This window comes from Streptopelia decaocto (genome assembly GCF_964273445.1).
Source record: "Streptopelia decaocto genome assembly, chromosome: 2".
NCBI classification, from domain to species: domain Eukaryota; kingdom Metazoa; phylum Chordata; class Aves; order Columbiformes; family Columbidae; genus Streptopelia; species Streptopelia decaocto.
The window spans coordinates 113,496,990-113,517,938 of NC_138655.1; the positions used below are offsets into that span (position 1 = coordinate 113,496,990).

Sequence of the window (20,949 nt, forward strand, 5' to 3'; positions counted from 1 at the left end):
ACATGCCACATGATTTTCTTTTTTTTTTCTAATGGCATAAGTAGACATGATTTTGAGTTACATCTTATCCAAAAGATTGAATTTTTATTTCCACAGTACCCTGTTAAGCTGGCTAACAAAGTCTTAAAGCTTTTGGTATATTAACATGTGTGATATAAGAGCATAAGCTGTTAAATACCACTCATATGCTGAAGCTGAAGGATGCATAGATGATATTCAGTCTAATGGAAAAAAAAATCTGAAAAATTTGAGCTAACAAATCTGTTCCATTTGTGTTTCTTACTCTTGGCTTTTTATAAATAGAAAAATGCAGTAGGCTTTGTACTAAACAGATGCAGCTAATATGCCTGAAGTGTTGTGTTCCATATATTTAATAAATTATGTTGTAGGTGGGGGTGTTTGCATACTTCTGAATTATTCCCTACAGCATTTTAGATAATTTAGCTTTGTATCTCATTTCTAAACCCACTCTCAATAAGTTAATATTTCAACCACAAACATCCAGCGTGTTAAGAAAAGGATGATTTTAGGGGGAGGGAGGAAGAAGGAAGGGAACAAAGCAACTGGCATTCCTTTCGAATTTGAAGAATAATTGAAGATAATGTATTGTCTCACACACACCAGAACTGTCTTTGGATCCTCAGCTATTATCAGTTGGCATATCTCCAGTTATTTATTGGCATATCTCCAGTTATTGGACTTAACAGAGCTGGAGAACAAGCCCCAGTTATCCTGGGATCCAAAGTGACAGAAACTTTTGAAACAAGCAGCTGAAAATAACTGAGTTTATAGACTTGACTCTGAAAAAAAATAAGTGGTGGCTTTTCTGATTGAACGTCGAACAAGCAGGGGTGGTTAGAAACAAAACAAGTCATCCTTACTAAATGTGGTGAGGTTTCTCATGTCCCCACTGGTTTTTTTTTGTCAATGTTTCTATGTAATTTGGCATGTAGAATGGGCTGAAGAACTATTCAAGCAACAGGTCAGCCTTTTTGTTTCAGTATCTTGCTTTTAACATTCTAGATACCATTGGGATGAGTGCTAATATTATTATCTGAAGGAAGGTAGCTGAATATTCTCTGACTGACAAGTATTTATCCAGGTGTATACTCTGCCTGTGCTGTAGATTGGGGTTAGAGAGAATGTGTGCAGCCTGACACTGCATCTGTGGAGCATCTCCCTTATGAGGAAAGGCTGAGGCAGCTGGGTCTCTTTAGCCTGGAGAAAAGGAGACTGAGGGGTGACCTCATTAATGTTTACAGATATAAAAAGGGTGAGTGTCATGAGGATGGAGCCAGACTCTTCTCGGTGACAACCAATGATAGGACAAGGGGCAATAGGTTCAAACTGGAACACAAGAGGTTCCACTTAAATTTGAGAAGAAACTTCTTCTTAGTGAGGGTGACAGAACACTGGAACAGGCTGCCCAGGGAGGTTGTGGAGTCTCCTCCTCTGGAGACATTCAAAACCTGCTTGGACGCCTTCCTGTGTAACCTCATCTAGGTGTTCCTGCTCCGGCAGGGGGATTGGACTAGATGATCTTTTGAGGTCCCTTCCAATCCCTAACATTCTGTGATTCTGTGACACTGAAGTTCTGCTCGCAAAAGGCATTGTACCACTGGTGCTGTGTAGTTCCCTGTTGACACCTCTCAACAGCTTTCTCAATGACCTGTGCTCATGGCGAGGCTGTGTCAAGTGGTGTTCCCCAGGAATTGTACTTTACGCCCAAAACGAAGCTGATTTCAAATGCATGGAAGGTCCTGCTAAGATGTTCATGCTGGGTGTCAGGGGAAGGGGGCGTTTGTATGTCTGCCATACCCAGCCTTTCAAATAATACACTTTCTGGAATGCTTGGAAGTAGCAAGGAGGGAAGGTTTCTCCTTCCAGAAGCCTGTTTGGCTTATGATCTGTGTAAAACAGTCTTGTACTGATTTTAAATGTTCTGACTGATAAATGTATCACACATGGAAAATGAAAGGCTGAGTCAGGGAAATACCCACAAAGGGCATATATTCATCATTCAGAGGAAGAGATGAAAGTTTAAAAAAACCCAAAAAGATTTTTAAAAAAGAAGAATTTTTGGAAAACACAACTCAGCAGTTTTTTTCGCACTCCAGACTACTACCCTTTTGAAATATCTGCCACATATAAAAACTAGGATTTCAGACATCCTCTTGATTCTCTATTGCAGAATGATGAGCCTATGATTGCATTGCTTGTACACCGGTTCTCCTAAGCTGGAGATGTAAAATGAACAATTTTGCACACTGTCTTCAGCCCAAAATCTTTGTCTGCTTTTAAAGTGGCAGCAGCCATCTTAATGTATCATTTTTCTCTTTATAGTATTTCTAATCTTTCACTTGACTATGAATTATTGACTGGCTAAAACCAACTTATCATACATCTAAAGGAAAGACAGGCAAGAAAGTAGAATCTTGATATTTCTACCATGTCATGGCCTGACAGAATCAACAGGAGAAGTAAAAACCATGCTTTTGTCAGTAAGGTGGGTGGATCAGACCCTGAGCACACAGCAGAAACAGACTGACGGGAGAAGAAGAAATCTCTGCTCATCTTTGCCAGTTAGTTTTCTGATAGTAAATGCACTTTTAAAGTCTCTGTCAGCTGGATCTTGCAGAATAGAAATGCCATCGCAAAGCGACTAGGGAAATCTTTCTGTGTCAGAATGATGAGTGGAGCTGGAGGCATTGCAAAGGTGATACTGATAAAAGAGCATGGCAGACAATAGGCATTTTTTGATGGAGACGTACTCTCGGATCTTTGTTTTTCTGAGCGGCTTCTGTGGTGTTTTTGAGACTGTCTCTAGCCAGGCAAATGGTCATCTCTGAAACATGAACTGCATGAAACTTATTCGAATGTACATTAATTCCATCCAATCAAAAGAGAACTAATGAATATTTTGAGCAAATGTAGTTTTTCATGTAGTGTGTGAAACTGAACTTTTGAAATTTGTAGGAGTGTGTGGAAGCTTATGAGTTTTGATTATATTTGGTAGGTTAACTCATTAATTCCACAGCTGAAATTCATAGATTCAGAATGTAACAAAAAATGTACTTGAATTCCACAAGTTGAATCTTTTTAATTTCATACACTTTTATCTGATGCCCCTTCTGTTCAGGAGTCCACAAGATCCAATAAACTTAATACAGCCTTTGAATCTAGTAGGGTTTTTTTCCTTTTTTTGGTTTATTTGAAATCGTTCCATAGCAGTTGTATAAATAAGTGTTTTGGTGGCTGTTTGCATCTATCTGTCTATCTATCTATCTATCTATCTATCTATCTATGGTTTTGTGTCGGTAGTACTTTTAGCCTGTAGTACCACCAAGTAGTCTGTCTGCTATGGAAGACTTGGAGATCTGTGATTCTAAAGCGCTCAACCTTTGGGAAGCTTCATTCTGTAGCTACAGAAGTGGATGACTGACATGCCAGCCTCATAGTGTTTGCATTTGGCTTTGAAGTTCCTTGAGGCACAGACTCTTTCCTTGTTGAGAGTTTTCTGCTCAGCAAAAAGAGCTCTATTATTGGACTTCTGGCACAGCATGCTAACATGGTGCGCATCACTGGGGAGCTGATAGCTTTTGTGAAGATGCTAATTGAGTGATCTTGTTATCTTTTTACAGAATCATGTAAACCCAGCAATGGATTTTACACAGACCCCACCGGGAATGCTAGCCCTTGACAACATGCTGTACTTCGCTAAACATCACCAGGATGCTTATATACGGGTAAGGCTTCTTCTCGTCTTTGAAATCTGTGCGGTTGCCTGTTCACACTGATTATGTCCTGTTTACACTAAACCATGGCATAAGTCTGTAAAAGCTTTGGGAGAAAGCTGTACAGCTGTCTAGTCTGTCATTGCTGGGCCAAATATTATAGATATTACCTTTTGCAAATACTACTTTTTGTTTAGGCCTACAAAGAGAAGGGAGATGAGCTTGTGCCTTTTCAGGTGCATGATGGATGTCCATAAGCTCAGAAAGGAGTAATTGTGGAGAATCCTCTGCCCTGCTCTAAGTCTACCTAAAACTGTCAGGGTTTTCTGTGGAAAGGAGACTTTGATGAGCAAACGCCTTGATAAGTGACTGAGTTGGCAGTGTCCTGAGAGTTAAGATGTTCCCACTAAAACTAATGCTGTAGGTGAGGTAATGCTTGGAGAAAAATAGGTAAAAAGCAACATGATTCGCTTGCACCCCTTTCTGCCCTCTGCCCACTCTACATTTGTTATTTCAAGGGTAGTTAAAGCAAGTTCCGTGTTGCATCCTAACAAGAAGAGGCACACAGCTGAATAATACCTGCCTCTGAGTAGAACAGCTTTTCCTGACCTCTGTTGAAGTTGAAGCATAAACCTAGTGAGCACAAATGGGAGTAGAAAATAGTCTAGAAAGTCAGTGTCTTGAGATAGTAGGGATGGTTTATCTCCCCCCACCCCTCCCGCCAAGTGCACAGGCAGACCTGCTTAAAGAAGGTGGTATATAGCAAGGAGACAGTAGACACACCAATTGTTTCTACTAAAAAGTGGAGAGTGAACTTTTAATATGTGGTGTTGTCTTGTTTTTGCTCAAAGTAGAATAGTGTCAAAGCTCTGATAGGTTTGTAAAGGGCGTTCATTCATGGACATAATAGGAGACCACAAAATTGTCAGGTCTGCTATTTAAACATATCATTCTGCCTTAGTCTGATTCTAGCAATAACTGTTAAAAGAAACTATGGTAGCATGCAATACAGAAGTATTTATCAAACTCTATAAATCCTGAAATTAATGGTTATTTCAAATGCTGGGCAGTAAGTATGTTTTCTGGATAAACTATGCTGAAATGTGGTTTTGTTTATGAAGAGAATGGGTTACTTACTCTCATTAAAATTTGGTAAGGCCTGAATGGTGCTACTTCATAGGCTTCTTTTGAAAATTCTAAGTTCAGAAAATATGCTTAGCAGGGATAACCAGTGCTGCAAATGAGAGCTGTGTTTAAAGAAGGCTGAAAGAGTTTAAATAGGACATAAATTCTGTTGAAATAGAGCTTTCATTTGCATCTCTAAATTTTTTCTTATTTTTCATTTTAATGTTGTGAATGTTGTCTTAGAAATTGGATTCAGTGTACCACGTAATTAGCCACTCTTTAGTAAGGACTTTAGTGCTGGCTCAGCTTTATTTTTATAATGCAGTATTTTTGCTGCTGCACGATTGAGAATTTTTGCTGTTATTTTGAGATGCCTCTTTTTGTTCTTGTACGGTTCCTCTTAGGAGAGTGTCTGGGTGCCTCATGTATTTCCTGCCTGAGAAAGAGTTACACGTACCATACAGAGGAACACTGATTAAATTGCTTGCCCAAAGCTTCTTTGGAAATTGCTAATGCACACTGGGGTTATGTCAGCCTACCCATCTTTCCTGACTAGTTCTGCTTAGTGGTTATGCTAGCATTGCTGATGTTGTAGCTTGTCACTCACCTGCAGTGGTCCACCTTGTTATGTTAACAGCATGCTGAACACCTCTGAGATGAACGGTGTTGTGCGACTCCTACAGCATTGCTAGTCTTTGATCAGAAGAGACACCTGCTTTTTATCTTTTCATCTCTTTAACTTACCAGCTGGTGTACAGGAGTTTCCTGTGGGTCCGTTTCCTGCTCATTTGAGTTTCTCATTTCATATTACCTTTTCTTTGTGGCCTTTGGCTCCCAAAGCTCCCACAACACCAGTTTGTTCTACATGTACAACCTCTTGACCTTGCTTATTTTTTCAGATATATTTCTGCATCTGTACTCTAACAAAAAATCTCTCTGTGGTCAAGGTTAAGTTTCTATGTGAAATTGTTAACTGTACAAATAATACTTCCATACTGAACAAATTGTTTGACAGAACCTCTTTATTTTCATTGTTGATAGTAATACTTGTGTTCCTAGGAGGAGAGATTATTTTCAACTTGGCCCTTTGCAATACAATTGATTGCTGTACCATGGTTAATTCCTAAGCCCCTAAATGAGATAATATCTGAGACTGGAAACCAGAGCTGGCTTGGAAATAACTTGGAAAATATGAAGTTTCTGCTGACAGAATGTGGTGTATCAAATAAAGACACTATCAGGAAATCATGCTGGTTTCATTGAGTCTGTTGGCAGCCGGCAGTTAATTGGGCACCATGAATCACTGCAGTCTGACCTGCCACTTTCTTAGAATGCCCCAGCTGCATGGTCCTTAGTAATGTATCTTCTTGTATTACTGAAAAAAATGAATAAGGAGAAGTTAGAAAATAAAACAGGTAGTAAGTAATCTCTTCCCTTTTCATTCCATGTTTTGCGTTTATAAGCGATTCTGCTTGGAAATTTGCATAATAAATGGATTAGTTAGGTGGGAAGGATGTTTGAAACTGAAGTGCTCTTCAGGATGGGGGGGCAGTGGGGCTTCAAAGACCAGTACCAAACATACATGTTCATAGGAAGAGTAAATAAAATTGCAATGGCTTGAAAAAGATGGGTGTGAAAGCAGTGGGGCAGATGAGTAGCTCTGCATCTTAAAAGCAGAAAGCATTTCAAGGTGAAAACACGGGTGAAGGAGGAAACAAAAATAACCTAACTTTTTTCCTCTGTTTGATTCTTTCTTACCTACTTCTCCACAATCCATTTCACAGAATCACAGAATGTTAGGGATTGGAAGGGACCTCGAAAGATCATCCAGTCCAATCCCCCTGCCAGAGGATTGGTTACACAGGAAGGTGTCCAGGCAGGTTGTGAATGTCTCCAGAGAAGGAGACTCCACAACCTCCCTGGGCAGCCTGTTCCAGTGTTCTGTCACCCTCACTGAGAAGAAGTTTCTTCTCAAATTTAAGTGGAACCTCTTGTGTTCCAGTTTGCACCCATCACCCAATGTCTTACCATTGGTTGTCACAGAGAAGAGCCTGGGTCCATCCTTGTGACACTCACCCTTTATATATTTATAAACATTAATCTCTCATTCACATTTCTCCTGTTGGATACTTATTCCTAAAATTACAGTAATATGTCTTCTTGCTGTCTTCCTTCAGATAAACACAGTGCTGTTTTTCTTTATTTAGACTCTGAGTTAATTGTTTCTGAATCTCAGTTTTTGTTTGCTATACAGTATGACTGGAACCTCCAGAAAAATGCTTGTTTAGTGGCGGGCAAAAGTACCCCATGTTTCTTAGTTTCCTGTTCAGTTAGCTTTTCCTTCTCTTTTTTATTAATTGTCTGGTGCTATCGGTGACTTACATGCACTGCGGGTTTTTTTCATGTTCCAATTAAATAATCAATCATTATCATCAGAGGCTTTGCTTTTAAAAGGTGGTGACATAGTATTTGGAATGCATTGATGGAACTAATGTTGAATCACTGCAAGAAATTTTAAAAGTTGCCACAGGAAATAATTGGCAGCTTCCCAAGCTACATAATTATAGGACAGAGCGTATAATTAAAGTTAACAGTGAAGAAAATGATTGGAATAAAGGTTTGTGACAGATAATATTTTTTTTTGTTCTTTTGGAGCAGACAAGTCCCCCCCCTCCCCAACCCCGGTTCCAAATTGCTCCTTTCCAAAACTACCTCAGCTTCACGTTCTACTAATTTTAAAAATAAAATTATAAGTTACCATTTAAAACAGACTTTATTCAGTGCAGACATATTGAGATTTTTCTTGCTGTTAACTTGTAGCACTGTGCCTTCAAAACTTTCCTGATTGTAAAGAAGATCTGAGGAAAAACCTTTCCATGGAATTACTATTATGCCACCATTCCTATTAGTATCTCAATTTATTGGTTCTTTCTCATTGATTTGTTTGGGAATTTGTGGTGCAAGACTATTCAGATCCATTTTGTTCTCATGATACAATGAGGAGAGAGGTATAAATATGTGAAACCAAAATATTTTTTGTGGTTTTGGGTATCTATGCATTTGCCTGATTTTGTTTTTTGTATGCGTGCACTTCAGTGATTGCTAATGTTGATGTAAAATAATGATATTTACTTAATTCGATGTAAAGTGCAAGCTAAAGGAACCGAAATGGAGCACTCCTTTTATTTGTAATCCAAATAGAGAAATTTGATAGTTGTTGTCCTGTGTTTAAAAGCGCCATGTTTGTGCCTGGGCTGCTTCTGTAGAAACACTAGTTTTGCTGTTTTGATAAACTGACCCCTATATGAGCACCCAGTGTTCATTCAGATGTTCCTGATAGCAGGCAGCAAAATCAAAGCTGCTGCTCCAGTTGCGAGTGGACTCCCATTCATCTTGGATTTTGGCTAATTTAACAGTGTTTCCAGGAAGAAAGAGCAGATGCTATTGCGTAAAGTGAATTCACAGCAACTGCACATTCGTTTCTAATGCACTACCATTGAAATATTCCCTTATTTTACATTTTCCTCACAGTCAGCCAACTATAGTGATAACCTTCATCTGGGATAGAGTGTAGGATTTTACTTAGAGGTTATTATATTTCACAGTAAGTCAGCTGAGTCACAAAGAAGTTGTATACGATATTGTCTCTGATAGGGTCCACATTTCTCATTCTAACTAACTTGCTTTTGATGACTGATGAGTTGGTGATTTGTCTATATTTTCTCCTGCGCTTATGACCAGCCATATTCCAGCAGGTCTCACTGGTTCTTTGAGGTGAGTTTCTGCCTTGAAGACACATACGGTGTCTCCTTGATTTGTTTGAGCACAGGAGATTGGTGCTTGAGGCAGAAACTTTGCAGCTCTGGGTCTGAACGTTGGCTATTCACCCACTTGGATTCTGCCCAGCTGTCTACCCAAGTGTATGCCCATATTTGCCATTTATTAGATTAGTAGGTTCTCGCTAAAAATAAGTGTTCCTTGGAAAGAGGTCATTTTACTGTACCCTGAAATTCAAGTTCCTCATCTGTAGAAGAGAAGGTTTATCCCTTTTTCCACTGATTTTATCTATGTCATACAAATATTTGTTAGAAATTAAATGTAAAATTTTCAGTATAAAATATTGTCACCAGGGTGGGAAACCAGTGTGGAAACCCATGCTGAAAAGTTGGGTTTATTAATCCCTCAGTATGTTTTAAAATGGATCCATTGCTACTACATTTTTGTGAATTATGTGCAAGATATGTAGTAGTATGCTCCTAATTTTTCCTCTCTTTTATTTAAAGCAAATTTTAAGTTATTAAAATGCTCCAAATCAAAACGATGTTTGGACTTTGGTTGAGCCAAGAGTTACTTTTATTACCTGAAAATTAAAAATTGAACTGGTTTAGGGTCAGTAGTAGAAAATCCCCTTTCCCCTGCATCTGCTGAACTGGACAATTGGTTATTCACACAGCTGCAATGCAGAGGCACTTCTTCCCCAGTAGCTACTTGAGTTGCTGCCTTTGGGAGGTTGAGGAGGGAGGTCTTGTTGAAACCTTCAGAAGTCACACTAGAGGAGCAGGTTCTTTTTGTGAGTGCCGGTGATGCAGGCAGGAAGACTGGTTGGCATCCTGCAGAGACCTTTCAGAACTTTAATGTGTTGAGTCACAGTCGGACTGTCTGCCATACACTTTCAAACCCATGCAGTTGTTGTACAGGAGGCTGCCTACACATCCTTCTGCCAATTCACAAAGTCTCCTCATGCCTACTCATTCTAGACTGATCAGATACAAGTAGTCCAACATGTAATTTCAGCAGTTTCTGGAATAAAACAGAGCCTGGTTTGTGACATGCCTTTTTTTTTTTTTTTTTTTTTTTTTTGCCAGAAATGATAGGAAAAGGGATGTTATTTATTTTTATTCTGCTAAAGGTAGGGAGAAAATTGAACTTTGTTACATGTGTCTTCCTGGTATGTCTCATGAAGGAATGCAGGTTTCCACATAACACCTTATTACTTAAGTCAAATAGTTCCCAGCCTGATAATGTGTTCTTGCCTTCTCTTTTCTCTGACAGTCTTTCCATCTGCTGTTCTTACCTTTCACTCAGGCATCTAACTGTTTTTCTGCCTGCTTTCGCCCCCCACCCCCCAAACATCACTCAACGTCTCTGCTTTCCATACCAACACACCAGGGAGTTGTATGGTTTTGCTCTGAGGGTCTCCGTCACTGATGGCAGAATTGCAGTGGCAATTTGCCTACAGTAAAGAGGCAAAAGCCTGGAGTGGCTGGTTGCAGCATAAATGCAGAGTTAGTGCTGAGGGAGGAAGAGAATTGTAAGGGAGTCGTGGGACCCAGTGCACAGCCCTCCGTGCTGTGCGTTACGGGATACATATGATGGTGTTACAGCCCTACATATGTTCAGATCCGGCTGGGGTTGTTCAGCCTGGAGAAGAGAAGGCTCCAGGGAGACCTTATTGTGGCCTTTCATTACTTAAAAGGGACCTATAAGAAAGATGGGGACAGACATTTTAGCAGGGCTGGTTACGACAGGACAAGGGGTAACGGTTTTAAACTAAAGGAATGAGGAAGACATTTTTTTACAGTGAGGATGGTAAAATACTGGCACAGGTTGCCCAGAGAGGTGGTAGATGTGTCTTCCTGGTACATGTGTCCCATCCCTGGACACATTCCAGGCCAAGTTGGGCAGGGCTCTAAGCAACCTGATCTAGTTGAAGATGTCCCTGCTTATTGCAGGGAGGTTGGACTAGATGACCTTTGAAGGTCGCTTCCAACCCAAACTGTTCTATGATCATTTATCACCACTCATAGCACACCTAAACTTTCCCACCTACATGGAAGCTGTCAGCTAAATGAGAACCTAATACAAAGGGCCCAGAAGTTGTTGGAATTCCAGGCGTTGTCTTCAGACAGTTTTGAATCATACCATAAGTTGCAGCAGCAGTGCAGAAAGATTTAGGTGTGTTTTGTGGAGACGCGATCGCTCCACCTGCAAAGCTGAGATGTGTATACATGGGGAGAGAAGATTAACTATGGAGCCTCACAAGTTTTCCCATTTACTTTCTGCCGGGAACTTTAGTTATGCTACTCCAGTTGTCAGTCTTGTTGATGTGCAATAAAGGTTGATGCTTTCGTAATATTAATATATCCATACCACAGTAATGTTAGGGCACTAGTAGGGCCTATTTCACATTCTGAAAGAAAATTTAAAAACTTACTATATTCTGCAAGTACTGAAGTTTCCCTCCTCATGTGCCGCAGGCGAGCAAGGAGAGGATTGCAGGGAAGGCTTTGCTGCCTTATATTTGTGTGGGACATGGAAGGAGAAGGAATACCTCTCTGGTAGTTTTCAAACAGGACCAGGTCAACACCAAATCACCCCCCCTTCCTGTGCCTGTGGGAAGCAAAGAGCACATCCTGGTGCTGCCTCTGAAGAGGACATGGCAGCTGGGCCTTCTCATCTTTGGTCTTACCACCATGCTTTACAGTGATTTGGTTGGTTCTGCAGGGAGTGACAAAGAAGGAGAAAGATACATAGTATTTCAAGACAAACTACTGTGTATTTAGTTTTTCATGGATAATAAAGACAATACAATTATGCTTCACGCTAAGGTGTTTACATGAGAAACAAAATTTTTTGCTAGGTAAACGACTGCAGTACTGTGCAAATTTAGCTTGTGATAGTTTGGCACTACATTTGTGTTAAAAGAGAAGGGGAAAAAACACACCATAGTTTTTTCAGAAGAAAACCAACTATTGGCAATTTTAAGCCATCTTTGTTAGAAGTATTTATTGCTGCAGAGTTAAACACTGGCTGTAATATTGCCACGACAGTTTAAAATCACCTGGTTACCTATATATCGTTATATTATGACATAATCAGGTGCTTTTCTTTTCCCTCCTGCCCTATGTGACTGTGTCACTGTCTTCTGACTGCTTTTCCTTATTGAGCTCCATGCCTTCTGCTCACAGTTCTCTGTGGGAGCAGCAGGCTGTGCTCCACTTCTCACACAACATGCTGGTTATCCCCCAGGTCTTTACTGATAGTTGCACATGACAAAACATGTATCAGACTCTTCATATCTGATCCTTAACATGGTCTTATAACTAGTTGTCCCTCAAATAAGGCACAGCTTTGCATCCGTGTTTCTTATGTCAGTGACTCCTTTCTTTTTCAGTATCTGTAGCAGGTCTCAGCTCTTGTCTCACATCTTGTCTTAAATTGTAATTCTAGTGCCTTCCTGATGAAGGCAGACATAGCTGTTGCTTTATTTTAGTTTTGCCATGAGGAATTTCTGTAATGCCTGAGGAATGTGGAGGAAGGCTGAGATAAGGGAGAGAGGAAGCATGGGAAATTAAAAATAAAATAATGAAGATAAAAAGACAGGTTAGAAGGGATAGTGCTGAGTGAAGGATCTCAGAAGAACACTGGTGCTGAAGTTGAGGCAAATGACAGGCTGCCTTAGGAATAAGGCAAAATTGGTGAAGAGGATGAATGAAAACTGTGTCTCTCTAAAGTAGAATCGCTTATCCTTCTCAGGAACCATATCCTTAGGACTTGCTTCCTAGAGTTATTTAAAGCATCTAAATGAAAAGGGAATGGTGAAGCCTACCATATGTGATAAGGAAGCTTAGGAAAAGCAGTGTCAAGAAAAGGAGGAGCATCACTGCAATTTGGGGGTATTAAATGCTGCCTGACTTTTCATTATGGGTCTGAGGAGGCTTTTACCATCTTTACTAACCAGCTCTCTGAACCTCTTGATACAAACGTACTGCAGACTGCTAGAAAACTTGGTATCCGTTAAAGCAGGATCATTTTAGATAGTACTACAAAATAGGTCTGGGGAAATGCTTCTTTTTAATAGTGCAGCAATGCTTGTTGATCTGTCTGCTGTGGGATTTATTATAAGTATTGCTGCAGCTATACTGGGTCTTGCCTTTCACTTCTGTATTTACTTCCTAATCATGATGAATCTCTATTCCATTGCCAGGCTCTGAGGTTGGTTCAGGAATCTAAGAATTACCTCTGCAGTTGCTGTGGGCAGAATACTTTGAGCCAATTTAATCTTTAATGTGAGGGATTAAGGGACTGGCTAAATTGATATTCCTTTCCAGTGAAGGAGGAATATTTCTGTCTGGTGGTTTCATCCTCCTGGATTTTGATGAGGAAGCTTTTGAATATACCTGTCTTCAAAACCTTGTCTTTTATCATTCATTACTCTTAGTTGCGGATATAAACTGTATTATTGAAGCTGATGCAGATTTTTAAGTCCATGGTAGTCAAATGTGGAAAATTCTTAATTTTGTCCAGTGCCTCCCTGAGGGTCTGGTTTATGCTCCTGAGGTGTTTGATGGGCTTGATGAATAATTCAATGGAAAATCATAAAGGAACACTGCCATAAAGAAGTTAGAATTATTTTTTTCTTTCTACTGAAAATTTTGCATTATTCTTCTGTGATCTTGGCATGACACTTGAATTTCTTTTATGTTGTTGTCCGTGCCATTGGTGGATCTCTTGTAAAGGCAGGTGGGACTTCCTTGCGTGATGCTGAACACCACTGATTGTGTAACACACAGGAAAGTACAAAAGATCTTGATGTTACAAACAACAGCCTAAAATATTCTCCAAGGAGGAATATTCTTTCCCGTATCTCACTAAATGCTTTGTTGGACAAGTGGATGTTAGAGGGCTGCCTTCAACTTCTTGAAAAGACTTAAGACTTCAGAGGAAACAGCGTACTTCTGACAATTCATATGGCTAAATCCCAGAAGAAATTAAGCTCTCACCATTTGCTGACCAATGCTGCCTAAAATGTCTGCTTTGGGAAACACAATTTTGTTTGGTTTGTGATCATTCATTGGTATTGTTTGGCAATTGGGAAATGTTTCGCTTCCATTTACAGTAGGAATTTGTAAATAAGAGAGAAGAAATATATATCGTATAAAACCAGTAAAAACTGTACAGATCTGTATTCTGCTACCAGTACTGTCAAATTCCCGTGCCTTAATAGGCTACAGAGTTTCATCTATAAAATGTCAAGAAAATGGATAACAGTGGTTTCCTAAAAATTTCACCTCCTTGCATTTTTAAAAACATTTTTAAACTTCTTCCTTTCTCCTCTTCTGCTAGTCAATTAATCACATTCTTATTGTGATATTATTTTGTTCTCATTCTGTGCTGCTCTCATTCTTTTTTCCTCCCTTTTTCTGAGCTGCAGTTTTTGGGTTTTGTTTGTGTTGTAATTGTTTGGGTTTATTTCGTTGGGGTTTTTGGTGATTTTTGTTTGGTTTTTTTTCCTGCATTAACTTTTAAAAAAAATCAACTCTCTTGTCTTGCTCATTAGTATCTTTGCATTGCTCAAACTTTTCCTGGCTTCTTTCTCTTCCGTTTTCTTTTTCTGGAGATTTGTCAAGATTTTTTTCTTTTTTGCTTTTCCCTAAAGAAAAAGAATAGTTATTGTCATTAAGTGTTATACATCATGGTAGCTTTCTGCTTTGTCTCATGGTAATGGGCAGTATTGATCAAAGGAACAGAGAAAGAGAAGAGGATCTTCAGCGTTTAGTACTCCTGTACTGTGAGTCGGTTTGGGGTTTTGCCTGTAAAAAATTCTAGTGTATTACAAGCCACTTCTCCATGCTGGACCTTCCCAGTTGTCTAGCTCTGAGGGCTGAAGAAAAGAAAAACTGGCAGAAGTAGGTTCCTAATATCAAAGTAATGGGCAGCTAAGCAGACCAGAATTAAGGTAGGATTGAAGCAAGTTGGAACATGAGCCAGCAGTGTGTCCAGGGGGCCAAAAAGGCCAGTGGCATCCTGGCTTGTATCAGGAATAGTGTGGCCAGCAGGACTAGAGAAGTGATTGTGCCACTGTGCTTAGCACTGGTGAGGTCCCACCTTGGATACTGTGTTCAGTTTTGGGCCCCTCAATACAGGAAAGACATTGAGGTGCTGGAGCGAGTTCAGACAAGGGCAACAAAGCTGGTGAGAGGTCTGGAGCACAAGTCTGATGAGAAGCGTTTGAGGTTGTGGCTGTTTAACCTGGAGAAAAGGAGACTGAGGGGAAACCTTATCACTCTCTACAACTACCTGAAAGAAGGTTGTAGCATGTAGGGTGTTGGTCTGTTCTCCCCAGTAGCAAGTGATAGGATGAGAGGAAGTGGCCTCAGGTTGCACCAGGGGAGGTTTAGATTGACTATTACGAAAATTTTCTTCACAGAAACGGTTGTCAGGCATTGGAACAGGCTGCCCAGGGAGTCACCATCCCTGGAGGTGTTTAAAAGTTGTGTAGATGAGGTTCTCAGGGACATGGTTTAGTGGTGGACTTGTTAGTGTTAGGTTAATGGTTGGACTCCATGATCGTAAGGGTCTTTTCCAACCAAAATGATTCTATGATTCTGTGGTTCCAGAAGTTCTTCTGCAATGGCCATGGTTTCTGCCTTGAAATATTGGTTTCTCCAAAGCAAAATTTAAGCACTGTACCTGCCAATTGTGAAATGTCTGGTGGATCTGCAACTTGCTGTGGATTTGTGAGGGGGAGGAGAAGAAAGATAATAGGGTGCAGCCACTTCATGAGCATTAATGATAGACCTCCGTTTGAATGAGGGTTGTGTGGGCTTTGTGACTTCCTCACTACCTTCCTTTCCTTGGTGAAATAACTGTTGTGACAGAAATGTGAATCAAGCTAGCAGTATGCTTTGCAGACGTACAGAAGTATTTTCAGTCTAGAGCTGTGTGTTATATTTCTTTCTCTGCTATTGTTTTTATCAGTTTATGAAGGAAACATGTCCATTCCCTGCTTATTTCTCCTCCATAACCCAAGCGATAAAGGAAATAACATTAAAATCGTGCCCTTATCAGCTATATTTATAACATTTTACTTTGGAACAGGATATGAGTCGTGAAGTCGTGAACAAAGTATTACAAATATAATAATGAATGTTGTAAATCTGTTGCCAAGATTAGAAATGATTTCTCATTGGGTATTTATAAATACATCTTTTTTTTCTTTCCCTTTTTACTATTGCTGTTTCTTACTGAAGATCTGTATCTGTCAATTTTGCCTACAGATATTTAGATGCAGTAAAGGGCCTTCCATCTTCCTTTGTTACAGAAATGTAACTTCTCAGCTCTGCCTTATTTTGCACAGCAAATGCTAAAAGATGATGCTTTGCAGAGTGTGTCTGAGGATCATTTCAAGGCTACTTTACATATTGATTACTCAAATTGCCATTTAATTTACTATATAGCAATACACAGTGCCTTAACTATTTCTCTGGCATTCTTATTGATTGCTGTAATTCTGCCTTACATTATATGTTATATGGTGTCACCATTAAATATTTATGTGCTCATGAAATGTTAATTTGTTGGGTTAATGTGAAACTCAACAAAATGCATTTGCCAGAAGCAAGCAGAAGTGCTGATCTGAATGCCTCCCTTCCCCTCCCCCTTACCCTTTCATTTTGCCTCTCCATTGATTTTATTACCAGTGTTTCTCTGCTGGATCTAAATCTGTGTCAAAGCAGCCCCCTGCTCCTGTATGCAGATTTTATGTTTTATTATGTGAGAGATAAAACACAGTAATAATAAAACAAGAGGAGTGATCTCAGGGAGGTGTTGAGACACAGCTTTATTAATATATTGTGCTTTTGCTACTCTGTTGTCGCTCCTGCATTTGGGTATGGAAATGTACCACTGTTCGTCATGAAAGAGGCTGAAGCCGGATGACTCATCCAGAATGCAAAGTCATATTCGCATATTCCTTGAACAGTGGCTGCAACAACGTAAAACAAAAATCGCAGGGGTGTTTCTTTGATTTGGTACAGCTGTTATCTAGGGATGACATGGAACAATTAAATGTAATTTAAACCAAAACTTTTAGGAGGAGGAGTGACTTCTCTTGGCAGACTGGTAAACATGTTTGTGACACCATCCTGTTGGAAAAGCCCTGTAAAAATCTTTGGGGGTCAAATATTTACCATATTCCTAATGACTTCTGAAGCTTCTGTGAGAAGTCTAGGTGATTTAGAAAACAAAACAAAACAACAAAAAAAACACGCAACAACAAAACAACCAACCAAACCAAAACACTGGCAGACAAAAGGTAGTGATCATTCAGTCATAACACAGAGAGTAACCATCCTTTTACATCCCTGGGTGATGGGTTGGGAGCAGAGTATCATCTAGGAGCTGCCCTTTGTACAGTATGACTAAAACAGGTATGTAGTGAAGAGGCTTTGGCATGCTATGTGGAGCACATAACTTTCCTAATTGCTTTTGGATTTTCACTCTTTTCCTACTTTTACCTTTAAGTCCTTCCCAGAGAAGCACATAAGAAAGTATGAAACAGTCACAACTGGGATTTGGGGAGGGAGGGAAAGGTTTTTCTGGCATCCAGCATTGCATCGGTCCTCTGCTCCACTGTTTTGAGTGAAGTTCCAGCCTTGCAGGCTTTTGTAAAGCTTTCCTTGCTGCCAAAATTGAAAGATTTAAACAAACAAAACCCAAAACAAAAACACAACAAAAAAAAAAAGCCAAACAAACAAAATAATGATGAAGATGGGAACTAAGGAGACAGGAAGCATGCAAAGCAGAGAGCAGTGTCTAAACATCTGTTTGTGAAGAAAATTGAGAGAGCCTCAGAGGCTCTCTGCTGCTTGACAAAATCTCTTACCTTTGAAATTCATTTTCTTTCTCTGTCCCTCATCCCCAGGCTATGCAGCAGCTGTTTAGGATGTGTTTTGTTTCTTTTTTTTTTTTTTTTTTTTTTTTTAAGCTGATGGCAAAGTTTGTTACTACAAAGACAATTCTTACTGTGAATCTATTTTGACCATTATTTTTTTCCAGCCCCTATTTTGCTCTCTTTTTAGGCTCTCAGCTTCAGTGAAATCTATAGCATTTTTATAACCTTTTTTTTAAATCTACAGTGAAATAATGTATCTGATATATAGCAGAGCTTAATGGATATAAAAATGTCCAAGGAATTATTTTCTCCCATTTATTTTGCAGTGTCACTCAACCAGGAATATAAAGATCTCCTTGAGTTGTTTTTGCAGCGTTCGTAAGTTTTTATGCAAGAGTGATCCTTGAAATGTTTTGCACACAAGTGCAATTTATTCCATAATCGAGAAAATGCACACATTTTCCTCTTTTGTGGGCTTCAGTTTGATTTTTGACATATGAACCTTTTTTGGAACCTGAATCCAAAATGCAATTTTGGTTCTACTTCTTTTTTTATAGTTTCTTTTAGGTCCATTCATGTCTATGAATAACTGTATCTTTTGAAATGAGAGAGTGTCTTTCTCTTTGGTTTCTACTGCAGTTTCTCCAAGTCAGGGATGGTTCAGAACAACAACATTGCATAGGAATGGCAAAGCTTCCCATTTAGTCATGGAACAGGACTGATTCTGTCTTGCTGACTGCCTCAGACATAGGTCATTTAACAGTGGGAAGGGCTAAGATTTATGAAAACCGAGGCTCCACATGCAGCCTTCTAAATTCAGCTTGGTATATCTTGTAAAGGTTGGATGTGGAGGAGAGTACTGCAACTCGTGGGTTCTTCAAACTAAGTATTTTCCATTTTGCTTCCTTCTTCAGATTGTCCTAGAGAACAGCAGTCGAGAAGACAAGCATGAGTGCCCATTTGGCCGGAGTAGCATTGAGCTGACAAAGATGCTGTGTGAAATACTGAAAGTTGGAGAGCTACGTAAGTTGACTGGTTTGTTTGACCTCTGAGAACCATGGAGTGAGTTCAGTGATACCTAAAGTCTATTTCAGTGCAAGAATTTTCTTCCAAGAATTGTTTCTCAGTATGATTATATACTGTACACTGGCACTCAAAACTACTCTGCCTATTTTTATGTGTCTCTTGCTGATTTGTGGACATACCAGGGATGAAGGTTGTGTACGGGAAGCAGGCACCTGGTCTTTGAATCTCTTTTATGTGAAACAGGGCGGTTGCATCATTTCCAGAGGGGTCAGTTAATTTCGTGTCGGGTGATTTGGTGCAGTAAACTTCATGGCCTTATCATTCCATGGGCTTGTGCATAGTTTGATTTTATGTGAGTATCATAGTAATTCTTTGTGGGATTGCTCATCTAAACTGACACATCCTGTTTTCTCTTAGATATCTAAAGCTCTATTTAAATACCAGATGACATATGTATCATTTACTCTAGCAATGTGGTATGAAATATTGTATTTTAATACAGAGTGAACAAGCTCTCTTTGGCTTTGATTACAGTCCATTGACAAATTGTTAGATACTATCAAACAGAAGAGCATGTCTGTATCTTCATTAGTCTAGAGTGTTGGTGTTTAACTCTATCAATATATATAAACTTCAGCTACCCATCAATAATGTTTTGGACCCAGCTGCAGTCTGTTTTGGCAAGCACTACCATGAGCTTCATTTTCTTGTTGCACAAGCAGAGGGCACAACTGAGATACTTTGTCTCCTTCAGAGACGTTTTCTTCCTTTTGAATTTTTTCCCTAACAAAGATTTTTGATTTACCTTTACACCTAAGTCCATGAAACTTAATGAAAGAAAAGCAATGCAAAGGGCAGCCAGAAAGCCTATACATGTCATGGGTTCTTGTTCCTACCAGATCTGCAACAGACATCAAAAGCTCTGTTTTAAAAGTATGATTTGTCTGTTAATACATCTAAAGCTTTTAAATGCAGTATCTTGAGAGAATTCATTGACCAAAGGAAAATTCTGTCTCTGTGCAATGGGCCAGGATGAAATGTGTGCGTTGCTTGTGGCTTCTAAATCGATATTCAGTATTTGACAGACCCAGACCAACAATATGATGTTTACTTTTGAAAACCATCCTAAGTAAACCAGAGTTATTAAGGAATACATTCACTATGTCTATAAATAAACAATTTAGCAGCTATTTTAGATATATGGTAATGTGCTGTGTAAGGTTCAGACTGTAGCAGATACGTCTCTCTTAAAATAACCTTACTGCTGCAGTTGAGGTGTCTAATGCCAAATCATGCCTGATAGGTCTGTCTGAATTTTTCTGCTGATAAATGTAGATGGGACATATCTTAAAAAAGCCATAAGCCTGTTTGAATTAAGTGTAAATATCAATTTTATTTTTACAAATGCACAGAAAAATATCTAACATGTGGGTTTGTACATAGCGTATGTCCCATCACTCTATTTGACTTGCAGTGCACTTTGCTGCTAAGAAGGAAGGCTGATCTTGAGGTTAGCCAGACATCTCATACTTCTTTCTTACTGTGTCGTAAGAAGTCTTTCCATAAATAAACCTCTTTTTTGTCACAAATATATTTGTTGTCCACATGCAGCGGGCTGTCAGTATGTGGATGATTTGCCATGTATGGTACTGTCTATTACGAATGCTTTTAACTTCTACAGATAACCCCCTTCATGTTTTAACTTTTTCATATCTGATCTTTTAAAGTGGGAACTGTGAATAAAATAAGAGCATTTTGGGTGGCATTCAGTTACCATATGAAGAAAAAAATGAAAGGAAAACTTGTTTGCTGTCTGAGCTTTAGAAAGAAAATGCATTGTCATTTTTTGTTTGTTTGTTTATGGGAATTATTTTTGGTTAGTGCAAACTACAAGTCATTGGGATGTGGGGTGAGCTGGTTCACAGCAGGGTCCTGTGGTGCTCCTTCATAGGCGTATCATGTTGTACAGAGAAGACTTGATGCTGAGGAGAAGTGCTCTGGTGCTTCTGTTGATAGAAACCAGATGTAGCACGACCAACTTCTGTAAAATCATGCTAATCTACACCCACAGAGCATCTGCCTCTGGATGCAGCAATAAAGATTGCGTCGTAGCCTTATATTCACAGGAGACAGAGCTAAGGTTACCTCTAACTCATCTTGACGATTCACCTGTTCACCAGTATGCTTCCTTAATGGTTTTGTTTATGTGGAACTCTAATTGTCATTTTAAAAGTCTGTAATAAATTACACCTTTAAAATAACGTACAGAAAACAAATTCATTGAAAATACCTGTGACAGATGCAAATTTTAAATGACCTGTGATCAGCTGTATATTTTGTTGAGAAGTGCAAACTAGAACTGACATCTTAGGAAAATGTACATTCTGG

The 20,949-nt window shown here is 39.3% G+C and overlaps 1 protein-coding gene across 8 annotated transcripts in view; it reads left to right on the plus strand.

Annotated features, from left to right (window-relative positions):
- The window catches only part of ELMO1 (engulfment and cell motility 1), a 320,189-nt gene that overhangs the window by 146,423 nt on the left and 152,817 nt on the right, over window positions 1-20,949 (plus strand). For all 8 annotated transcript variants that reach the window (XM_082044344.1, XM_082044349.1, XM_082044343.1 and 5 more), the window contains 2 exons: window positions 3,642-3,746; window positions 18,450-18,558. In XM_082044344.1, coding sequence (XP_081900470.1) covers window positions 3,642-3,746; window positions 18,450-18,558 — 214 coding nt within the window. The remainder of the gene's footprint in view (window positions 1-3,641; window positions 3,747-18,449; window positions 18,559-20,949) is intronic.